This window comes from Peromyscus leucopus, chromosome 1 (genome assembly GCF_004664715.2).
Source record: "Peromyscus leucopus breed LL Stock chromosome 1, UCI_PerLeu_2.1, whole genome shotgun sequence".
In the NCBI taxonomy this organism is placed as follows: Eukaryota; Metazoa; Chordata; class Mammalia; order Rodentia; family Cricetidae; genus Peromyscus; species Peromyscus leucopus.
The window spans coordinates 16682288-16694125 of record NC_051063.1 but is presented as its reverse complement, the minus strand read 5'-3'; the positions used below and the strand labels follow the sequence as shown (position 1 = coordinate 16694125).

Sequence of the window (11838 nt, the reverse complement as noted above, 5' to 3'; positions counted from 1 at the left end):
CTGTGTGTGTGTGTGTGTGTGTGTGTGCATGCGCATGTGTTTTGAGACAGCTTTCACTTTAGAGCCCAGGCGGCCTCAAACTCAAAGTCCTCCTGCCTCTGCCTCCTGAGTGCTGGAATTGCAGCCTTGCATCGCCATGCCTGGCTTCTCCTTGCCATTTCTGTAACGTGCACACTCCATTTTATGAAAGAAGAACCACCTTGTTTCCTCACCTTATTGTTTTCCCTTCAAAAATAAAATGATTTATCTGGGAATATAAAAATATAGGCTTTTTGTTGTCGGGAGAGTTTGCCCTGTTCACAATACTTATAAAATGGAAACAATCTATATGTCCTTCAACTGATGAATGGATAATGAGAATGGGGTGCATTTACACAATGGAATGCCATTCAGCTATACAGAAAAATGAAATTGTGAAGTTTACAGGTAAATAGATGGAACTGGAAAATATGATTCTGAGTGAGGTACCCCAGACCTTGAAAGGCAAAGGCTGCATGTTCTCTCTTATTTGTTTCTAGCTCAGAATCTTTAGATGTGAGTATAAAACCTGGAGTAACTGTATAAGCCAGGAAGGTAAGAGGGACCATGGAGGGCTCTGTGGAGAGGAAGAGCTCTAGAGACAGGGAGAGCAGGACACAGGCGTTATGAAGAGGGAAATGGGAAATGTGGGGGTGCGGTGAACTGGGAAGGGGAGGGAAGACAATATAGTCACAGAAGGAGGGAAAATGATAAGCAAATCAACAGCCTGTCAGATGTGATTTTTTTTGTCACATCTTTAGCAGAGCATAAATCTTACATGTTCTCTGTAGAAGGCATTCCCTTTGTCCTAAGTCGAGTCCTTTCATACTTCAAAGGATTCTTGGCCAAAACACACTCAGATTTGGGGTCCCAGGCTATGGTATGTCTAGAGATTCACTTGGAAAATCCAGAGACTCCTGGCATATTCTCTTTCATCTCTCCAGCGTAAAGAGCTCAAATCCTGCTCTGTCCTCAAACTGCAACCTCTCTTCACCCTGTTGGGGGCTGCCCTTCACTGGCTTCGCTCACTCATGCTTTCTTTGAGATGGTACCTAGGACTGAATTTGATGTCCCAGGCACAAAGTCCAACAGCTTGGGGTTAGATGCAGACAGTCCTTGTGTCCCCCCCTTCCCCCATATGATTATAGACGATGGTACATTTAACATCATTTGGGGTTGCCCTGCCTCCTCCATGCACATGTCTCTACTATTTGACAAGCGGTGGTTACCTTTCTTAGCCTGCAGTCCATCACAGCTAGGCAGAGCAAGGAGAACTGGTGTTCTTTTACAATGGCTAGTTTTATCTCAAAGCATCCTTAGTAAACTTGCTTCTGCTTTATCGACGCACACATAATCTCTTTCTGCAGGTCATTACTGCTGGTTTGGTCTCCATCATTGCTGCTGATTTTGGAGGCTTCTCTTGCCTAACCAAATCCTACTTTTTAAGATAATTTTTTGTACTTGTTAAAGAGGACGAGATAAAACATAACTTTTAAGGAAGTGTACTGACTTGTCTTTATTAAAAAGGACAAATACTTCTTATATTGCTTTTCCCTACTAATAAATTAGCAATTAGGTGACAAAATAGTTCCCATAGCCAGATGGGAACTCAATATTTCTTCTCATTACAAATTTTGGGGGGTTAGTATAGAGGCTTAGGAGAAAGCTATGGGAATTTAAGATGTATTGTACCCCTGGAAGCTCTTTTTCTGTGAGGCTACCTAGGACTAACTTGGAGGGGTCTTGATAGGGTAGACAATATATGGGCTTGGAGTCATGCCAACCAGGGTGGATCAAAAGAGCTCTGTTTAAGGTACTAGAGTAACCAGACTTTGAAGAGAGATCTCTTCAAACGGTTAGAGAACTAGCCATCTCAGGAGAGGCTGGAACCCTAGCACAGAAATGAAAATTCTTGGCAAAAAATTACCAACGACTCTTCTAAACGTCCAGCTAGTGGACCCTTTTCTCTTGGTATTCTTTGCCACTTTCGTGACTCTGTTCCTCACATCCTACGCCAGCCTCTCTTCTCTACTTGTGCTCATCCATCACGACTTTCACAGGAAAGGACATTGATCCTAAAGTGTGCATTTCCAACTCAGCTCTTTTTAATGAATCGATTTTATTTATAAGTATGTGTATGTGCCTGCTTGTCTGTATGTGTAGAGCATGGATGCAGGTACCCCCGGAGGCCAGGAGAGGGTATCAAATCCCCTGGAACTGGAGCTACAGGAGTTTTCGAGCTGCCTGAAGTAGGTGCTGGGGACTGAATTTGAGCCCTCTGCAAGAACAGCAAATGCTAATCACGGAGCCATCTTTTCAGTCCTGCTTTTCAAATTTAATTCGTTTCGTAGTTCAGCTCATCCTATGGAGCTTCCTGGCTTCCCTGGACTCTCTATAGGATCTACAAACTCAATCCAACCCCAGTGGGGCACCAGCCCCAGATATATTTATCTTTCCAAGTTTCTCAATGATTTTTATACTTTAGACAATGTCAGGGATCTCAGGGCAAGCTCCAATTCCCCAATTTTGAATCCCTACCCACGTCTTCTATATCCTCTGCACCATCTGATTCAGGCTCAGGTCTTTCTAATTTCCCTTCCTCCAGTCTCATGCTTCCCATCTTTTCCATCACTACTGTATCAGGGATGTTCTTTCATCTTTCATCCCTCACTTCCCATCTCCCTCCCTCCCCAGGATCTCCCTCTCCTCCTTCTTCCAGACCCATCTGTCCTACTTCCTGTCTCCTACCTCTCACTCTACAGTGAGCCATACTAAATTGTTTTTTTTTTTTTTTTGCCTGGAGCTTGCCACTCTGGGTCTCAGTTTGGAATGCTATTCTTTCTTCACACCCCTGCTCCCATCTGCCTAGTACACATCTGCTCAGATTTCAGGGCTCTGAAATGCAGCTTCTTCTTCCCTGCAAGGCCTCATCCATTGCACCCATGCTCCTACTCCATGTGTTACTGACTGACTTCCTCTTTGAGCTTCGCCTCGGCACATAGCTGTCAATGACAGTTTGCCCCTCCTGAACTGTAAGCTCCTCCGAGGCAATGTCTCTGTATGTTTGTCTCCAGACTTTGCTTTTCAGCTCATAAACAGGAAAAAACAAAACAAAACCAAAAAAAACAAAAAACAAACAAACAAAAAACCCCCAAAAAACAAAAAAAAAAAAAAAACAAAACAAAACCCTTTGAATGAGGAACGGATTCTAAATAGAGGCCAACCTGTGAGCAAATGACAGTGGATGTCATGATGGCAGAATGCATACAGGTCACAGCAGTGACCTAATGCAGAGATAGCCCTGTTCTCTGTAACTCTCGCAAGCCCAAGTCGGCAAACAAGTCACGTGGGTATTCTTTACAGTGTGAGCTGACTTTTCCAGAGACAGCCCTGTGTTGGCCAGCTTCCTTAGCAGTTTGTGAAAATGCAACCCAATGAAACAATTCCCCTTCCCCCCAAAGTTGGCACTGGCCCAAGCTTTGCTTTCCCAGAGTCTGTTGTTTCCTGGTCGGGCAATGCACCCTATGCTATAGCCGTTAGGTATCTGTGTGCTCTGAAGCCATTAGAGGTCAGTCTGAAAGCCTAAACAGAAGCTGAGACTGAGCTTGACTACATGGCTGAGAAGCATACCAGTGGGCATCCTCCTTGCTCCGGATGTCCTAAGCTCCACCATTGCAAGTGTATTTCAGACACTTGAGCTGCCCTGCTTCCACACCCAAATCGAGGAACAATTAACTGGAGACAGAAAAGTAATTCAGGGCAGTCCTTGAGCTTGTCATACACATACTTGACCCTTGTTTGAGTCAAGGCCATAGAGACAATCTGGATACCAAAGAGCAAGGGTTATTTTAATAGCAAAATGTTGTATTCAATCAATCAATCAATCAATCAATCAGTCAAAAACAAAACAAAACAAAAAACCCTCTCCTTCTTCTGATTACCTATTAATTTCAGATGAAAAAGCCCTAAGCAGTAAGAAAAAAAAAATGACCCATGCACTAAGAAGATTGGATATTTAATTCAGAGTGGAAATGGCTAGGTAATATTAAGTTGTCATGGTAGAAAGCAAGTCCTGGACATTCTGCTTTCACAGTACTATCTAAACTTGTAAAAATACCCAGAGAGGCAGAAAGGAGGCCTAAATTTAGACCCGTATTTAATGCATTCAAGAGCATGATTCATTTCTCTCCTGCCTCGGTACAGCCTGAGGAATCTGAATCTACAGCAGGATGCCTTGTAAGTAAGAAGCAGCCCCATCCAGCGAGAGGCCAGAGCATGTGGAGCCACCCTGTCTCCTCTGCTAATAAAGGTGAACTTCCAAGTACCCCACCCACCAAACCCGATCTCTGAGCTCATGAAAAACCATTCAAGTTTAATTTTACTCCAGCCTTGGTGTGGATACTGCTGGGAATTTACTTATTTATTCTGTTGTTCTTCTGGTTTTTAAATGGGTTTTCTACCCAAGCACCTGTGGGGCCTGGCTAGCCCTCGGAGGCCATACAGTATGGCTCACCCTCATGAGACCTCCCAGAAGAATGTTGTAGTTGATATTGGTGTATTGAATGTAATGAAATGAATTAATTATTTTGTGGAACCGGGTATCGAACCCAGAGCTTCCTGTGGACAAGGCAAACGCTCTACCATTGAGCTACAGCCATTGGCCCATATTGGTATATTGAACATCCCAGACTCCAAGTCACTATGGTAGCCTGTAGCTGGGCTTAGCAAAGTAATATATATGTAACATGAGTATTTAACATCAATTACAAGTTATCTGGAAAGCAACAATAACAACAAAGCAAGTAAAATAAAACTCAGTTACCAACTGACCAACAAACTAGCCAACAACAGCAAGTTCAGTTCACACAACTCAGGACAGCATGAGGCCTGGCCTCCATGGCGGAAATAGTTGCTGTCTCTTCCTTTTCATTCTCTTCTACCTCTAATCATATTCTTGCACTGCTTTGCTGCCAAGCCTGAAGCCAAACTCTATCCTCTCGGATAATTTAGACTAAGGCTGGTCTGTCATTTGTGTTAGGTCACTATGGCTTAGATGGCAAATGTACTTGTAATTTTGTGGTTTTTAAAAATGTGATTCCATTTTTTTTCTCTTAAGTTTTTAAGCACATTTGGAAAGTAACCATACAGGTCTCATCCTATCGTCTGGATTTTTAGGTAATTTCTATCTAAAATAATAGGAAAGTAGATGAAATATATACCAAAAAAGCTACAGTTAGAGGACACCACCTCCAGAAAGTGAGGGCATTCTAGCTGTTCTCCACTCTGAGGTGTGACGTTGGTATGAGTAACCCATTCTGAAGGCCCCATTGCACATTCCCATCCATTAGTCCCAGTTAAGAAAGAGATCATTTCCCCCAACATGAAATGGGTCCAGCAACGCAGAAATTGAACAACCAGAGTTAGATATGGAGCACGTGCATCAAGTTAGGAACGAGCCATCTGAGGTGTGTGTGAATGAGCAGCACTTGGAAAGGGCCACACAGGGCACATCCACAGCATGGGCTTGGTAGACCGTGAGAGGGCAGCGGGTCCGGGTGGATATGAGATCCAATCAGCCTGAAAACATGCTTCACACACCAACCTGGACACGGCACAGAGAGAAGGCCACACACTGCAGGGCAGCAGAAATGATCTGTACCTTTCTCAAACAGTTTGGTACTGGTTCTCCTGTGCAGTTCTCAAGAGCCAGGTGGGGGTAGGCATCCAATCTCCACTGCACCCAGCTCGTGCCGTAGTATAGGCGACTGAGTCAGTAATAGGACAGTGATGTCCGGTGACCTTGGCCAAATGTTATTTGAGATTTGGGGACAGTCATCTAAATCCATTTGAGAAAGGACGGGTACTCTTTAGCATTCTAGACAGAAAACTGGCTGATTTAGCTTAGAACAGATTCTGCTATTGCAGCCAACTTCAGATCACAGAGGAAGAGGGCAGGGTCTCAAGAAGGTTGTATCCAGCTAAGGCTAGGTCAGTTATATTTGGGGATTTGGGGTCAAGATTTATCCTCACACACATAGCACACCACAGATCTAATTCACAGAGCGGGGGAATTTATTTTCATCCTTCAGTCACACAAAACACCTCTATTCTGTCTTTGGGGGTGGTGGGGAGATTTCAAGTTCTAAACTATAATCAGCCCTTCTTTGAAAACAGCAATACTAAATCCTCGTATTCAGCAGATGATGGTGTTTGTTGCACTAGGCTGAGCCCATAGTACAACATCAATAAATGGCCACTTGTAGAGGGACAGACAGAATCCCATTTGTAAAACACATCCATACCTCCCCTTTCTCTCCCTCCCCCTTTCTCCCTCCCCGTCTCTCCCTCACTACATTGTTCAAATGCCCATGTGGGCTTCATCTCATTCTGGGAGAAAAAGGGACAACTTGAAAAGGCAAAATAATGTAGCAAAGTGGAAAAGCAATTTCCAGGGGAGGTGTGTGTGTGTGTGTGTGTGTGTGTGTGTGTGTGTGTGTGTGTGTGTAATAGCATGCTTAGTCTCTGAGGAGAATCATCATAGCAAGCTTTTTAAGTGTTGTTTTGCCTGTAGGGACCATTTGAAAGGATGCTCTCGACAGGAAATTCCTGTCTCTGGGAGACTGCCTTCTGAAGGCTGCACATTGTCAACCAAAGATATTATAACCGGAGGGTGGAGCTAAAATTCTTCCTCCATGAGTTGGCCAAGTCTTATGGAACAAATATTTGTTCCAATTAGGTGTTCCAAAAAGTCTTGCTTGCCTCAGAGCCTCAGATAATGTGTTGTGAGAAGGAAAGCGTATTTGTTCAAAATCTATCATGGAGGGAAAATGACGTGTTGCTGTGTTTTGTTGCCAGGATACACATGGTCTTCATAGGCCTGAGGACTTCCAAGCTCAGATGTCTTTTGTCCTTGTGTTCCTAGGCCTTGTTCTACCTGGGATGAGGAGGGAGAGTGGGGTGCTGACTAGACTCTACTCCCACTCCTTATTAAGCTATGTGGTTATGTGACCCTAATCCGTGTTCACAGTCCAGGGCTCAGATGGCTGGCCTGTCAGCAAAAAATGTCTGAAAAAATGTTAATTCAACAGTGTTGGAGGGTTGTTATTTTCAGAGCTAAACTCCTCAGGGAAAATGAGAAAGAGCTGCGCCTGGGATTCAACTCCACACTGAAACATGCTTCTTCCCTGATGCTTTCTGAAGTCATTTCCTGATGCCTGGTGTGCCCTGACATTTGGTCCAAATAAAATCCTGGAACAGACTTCTGGACTACAACTATCCTCCAACTCCACACAAAAGGAGTTGTTTATTGCAGAGACTCAGTATCTTGTAGGCTGAAGGTACTGGGGGCTGCTGGCTCTTGGTCCACACTAAATCATTTTATAATATAGATACCCCCACCCTGGCATTTACCACGAACAACTCGGTCTATGACCTACAGGCATTTTCCATACTTCTTGGTAATGAATTCTGGCTTCATCTGTGTCTCAATAGCACTTAAGAATGAGAAAGGCTGTTGGGGAATAGTTTCTAGCATGAGGAAAATACCATACAGATGTTTGCCCTTAATCTTGAATTCTAATGATGAAATTGAGAATTGTTTATTTGTTCTACACTCAAGCCCAAGGAATTTATTTTCTAAAGCCTAGCAAGCCGAGGGCTAGGGCAGGAGTGGGTAGTTTTGACATAATATATTCCCAGTAATGAAATATGAAAAACCTGGTTTTAAGAGTTTGAGTTATACGCAAACTTATATCATTTAAAATGGTTCATTTTTTGTATCAACTTTGGTATACTAGATGTCCATTTGTATTTTAGGAAGGTCATACCTGGAGAAATAGTTGATGGCTACTTTGCTAACATAGCATATTCACCTCCAGTGATTGTTTCCACCAAGATAGCAAACTAGGAATCGGTCCTCTATCTTGAGCCATTTATTGAGGACAAACAAATGGACTTGGAAAAGACGTGACTCAATCAAAGTTAAATACCTGACTTTGGTGTATGAGAATCATAAACTTGCTTACGGTCTATCTGGTCTGCAAACACTTCCCCATAAATCATCCAATATGGCATGTAGAAGATATTCTTGGCCAGTTTCCAAGATGGCTCCTCATTGGGAAAGAGGATGGCTTGCCTGGCGACCCCAAAACTCATCAGCACCACCAGCATAATGATGACAAAGTACATCATGTCTATCATCTGGAAGGGTGGAGAAGGAGAAATAAAAGAAAAGCCATGTGATTGAGCATGCCTGTGAATGCTGACATTGAAGGAATCCCCAGTTAAGAGGACAACTGGACTACCAAAGCTGACCTCTACATGCTGAATGCTAAGGTAAGTTGCTAATTTTTTTTTTTTTTACAAGTGCACACATAATGGAGCCCTTTCATTTTTATGGCTGACTATGGGATATATTTACATTTAGGCACAAGAGTACTATTCCTCAGAATTTGGGTTTTCCACATGGTTCTCACTTAAACAACAACAACAACAACGATAACAACAACAGTTATTAGAGAAGGTAAGTGGTTTGTTTTGGTTTCTTTTTTCTTAGGAAAATTAGAATTGGGATAGTTGGACTATTTTTAAGAACAAGTGCAGAACAGTATATTCCTACTCTTAGTTCTAAGAGGGTAACATGACTTGGAAAGCTCACAAAAATAAGGGCTTACAAATAGACCTAGGGCAGAGCAAACGGGAGCCCATCACATTGCTTGATTCTCTGCCGTGGACCAGGCTCTCACAGAATCATCCCGTTTCGATATTAATCCTGAAGGGTAGCTTACTGTGGAGGGTATTTTCCCAGGTCTTAAAACCATGTGGCCTCATGAACCAGACCAGGGCCTGTTGTTGACATGATGGATGTCCTCCTGGGTGTGTTTCTCACCTCCTCCTGATGGAAGCCTGCTTTGCTTCCTTTCCTCTCTTTCCCTTCTCCATGCTCTCATTTGTTTCGAGGCTACGTGACTAGCCATCTGTTTTTTCTTTTTCACCTGCCCGACTGCTTTCTTTTCAACACTGAAAACTGACAAGGTACACTAAGTGGTGATACCAACGACTCCAAACTCACAGCTTCTTTAAGAGACATTTCCAGCATCTCTGCCTAGAAAGGTGGGTGTGCTGTCCAAGCTAGGCTAGTTGTGGGACCTCATCCCATGGCAGCCATGGTGAAGTAGGCATGTGACACAAGATGGGACTTCACCAGAATCTTCAGAATTTTTTGGTTTTTGAGTTTGTTTGTTTGTTTGTTTGTTTGTTTGTTTTGAGAGAGGGTCTCTTTATGAGCCCAAAGTGTCTTGGAACTCACTATGCAGATGTGGCTAGCCTGGAACTTTGTGATCCTCCTGCTTCAACCTCTAGTGTGCTGAGATTACAGCCATCTCTACTGTTTCTTATAGAAGTAGAGAGAGAAGTTCCCTTTCATTCTTCATAATGTTCATTCTTTGTGTGAATCTTGCATGCTGGAGGCTGTGTGTCCCCACTAGTGAATGAGTGAGCAGACATAGAAGAAGAAGAGAGCTCGTCCTGGCAGTGATTGGACCCCTGTCTCTGTAGTCTTTACGGCCAGTTTCCCCTTGTCCTCCTGTAAGTCAGTATCCTTCCCACACTTCAGCTGCGGAGATCGGGTCTCACTCCTATGTCAAACTGTCTGATACCAAAGACCTCCTTCTCTTGGATAGTATAGTGTAAGGGGTGCCCACCCACAGAGAGTGACGAATGGTAATTATCAGCGATAAAGAAGGTTCCAGGTTGTTTTAATTATTATTGTTACTGTCATGCTGGGGATTGGACCAAGGTCCTAGTGTACACTAAGCATATACTCTACTATGGACCTATTTCTGCCTCCAACTTCAGAGAGAATATTCCATGGTACCTGTTCCAGTAACTTAAACATTATGGTCTTCCTGGGTGCCTTAGGACACAGGGGCCTCAATATATTTTAGATCAATTCATCAGTTTCCAAGACAACTTCAAAATACATCTGCCAAAAATTTTAAGACCTTGAGGTGAGATAGGAATTTCTTCAAGATTCCTCCTTTCCATATCCTCACAGGTATATGCTAGCTGTTTTTCCTTCTTCCAGTTGGGGGTTGCAGGTCTCTAAGTGGGTGAGATGGCTGGGTTGGATTAGGTTCATAGGAAACCCAAGTCTGTGTTTCATCTCCTCCCTTCCTTTTATTTTATAAAATCCTTTGATCACTTATTTACAGAAAGTGGTATCAGTGAAGGAGCACAGATAAGTCTTCATGTTATATTTGTTCACACAGATTAAAAGAGGGGCAGGGGAGGACTAGGGAGTACTCACCAGAGTTGGAGCTAGTCTGACTCAAGAAAACTCAGCCAGTAAATACAGAAGCTGCACCAATTCAATTTCTCAGCTTTTTTTTTTTTAAAAGATTGTTCCTAATATCAATTCACAGGGTCAAAACAGCAAAAGAAAAATATTCTTCCCATATGCTGAGCTTTCTCTATTTCAAAGTCTTTACTGTCATAAAAATATCAGGATCCAAGTATCATTAATAAGAAGATAAACAGACTTCTTTTGTTTTCAAAGTTAAATTATCCAGTGAGTTCAATGTCAAGATTCTTCCCAGTATGTTGAACAGAGAACATCCATGTTGGTGATGAAGCAAATGCTCTTAAGTACCAGACAACCTGGATTTTGATCCTGACTCCCACCTAAAATAGCTACATGAAAAAAAAAATCCACCTCCACCACCAGCATCACCACCACCACTAAAAACCCTTTTCCCTGACCATTATAAAAGAAAAAGAAAGTTTGCTAAGTGGCCTGGAGTGAGTTGCTTAATCTTGTTTTTAAATGTTGTAAGTGGGATAATAATAACAATCACGCGATTACCTCTGACTAAATGTGATGGCTATGGGGTAAGTTCTCATAAATGTTAATGTGTTGTTATTGAAAGGTCAGGATGTGGAGTCAGGAGTTTGAACCTTGTCCTTGTCTCTCTCAGAGTCTGTTTATTTAATTGATATAGGAGGGTTCTAAGATCTATTCCACGGGGTTGAACAATGAGGGCTGAAATGTGTCTCACATGGTGCCTGGCACAGTAAAGCATAGCTACTATCATGGTTTCTATTCCACATTACATAAGTGAGTTAGTCCTAGGTTTATAGAATTTCCCTAAGAAATGAAATATGAAGGAACAGAGTCAGGATTTCAAGTGATTCTGGACCTGCATATCACCAGGACTCAGTGGGGATGAAGGAGTTCCGTTCTGTCAGGCATTTATTTGATTCACTGATTTCTTCTACATTGCCAACACACAAAACCATTTCAAAATGAGCACCTGGCCATCCTGTGTTTGGTCTCCAGATATCAAGGCGCTGGGCTGCCTAGGTGTGGAAGAACTAAAGAGGGGCCCTCTAAAGTTGAGGGCTTTGTATATAACACATCTGGGAAGACTCTTCAGCTTTCAGTTCGCAGTCCATCTGGCTCACTGATAAACTCTAGAGATGTATTCTATCTACCTTCTGGATTGATGACTCAATTATTGAACTAATTATCTTAAAAGCATTCTGTAAGAACTCAAAGTCCCCAAATTTTCTACTTATTCTTGACTGATAAATGAAGTCATTCATAAGTTAAAAAGTAGAGAAAAAGCATCACAAGCCTTCCTGTTCATTTCTTAGTAAGGTTTCATTCTAGTCAAAACTGGAGTGATTATGCCATTATTAAAATGATAGGCACAGAAATTAAGATAATCTTACTACATCAATGTAACTTTAGATATTTCAAATATTTAAATGCCACCTAGACTTTTAAAAATAATTGACTTGGTTTGGTTTTTGAATAATCAA

General features: G+C 42.4%; 1 protein-coding gene across 43 annotated transcripts in view; it reads right to left on the bottom strand.

Moving 5' to 3' along the window:
• The window catches only part of Trpm3 (transient receptor potential cation channel subfamily M member 3), an 834738-nt gene that overhangs the window by 44382 nt on the left and 778518 nt on the right, over positions 1-11838 (bottom strand). For 30 of the 43 annotated variants that reach the window (XM_028894795.2, XM_028894968.2, XM_028894842.2 and 27 more), the window contains one exon: positions 8043-8217. In XM_028894795.2, the coding sequence (XP_028750628.1) occupies positions 8043-8217 (175 nt within the window). Of the gene's footprint in view, positions 1-8006; positions 8218-11838 lie in introns of all 43 variants that reach the window. The other 13 variants (XM_028894749.2, XM_028894804.2, XM_028894696.2 and 10 more) reach the window with 1 other exon arrangement.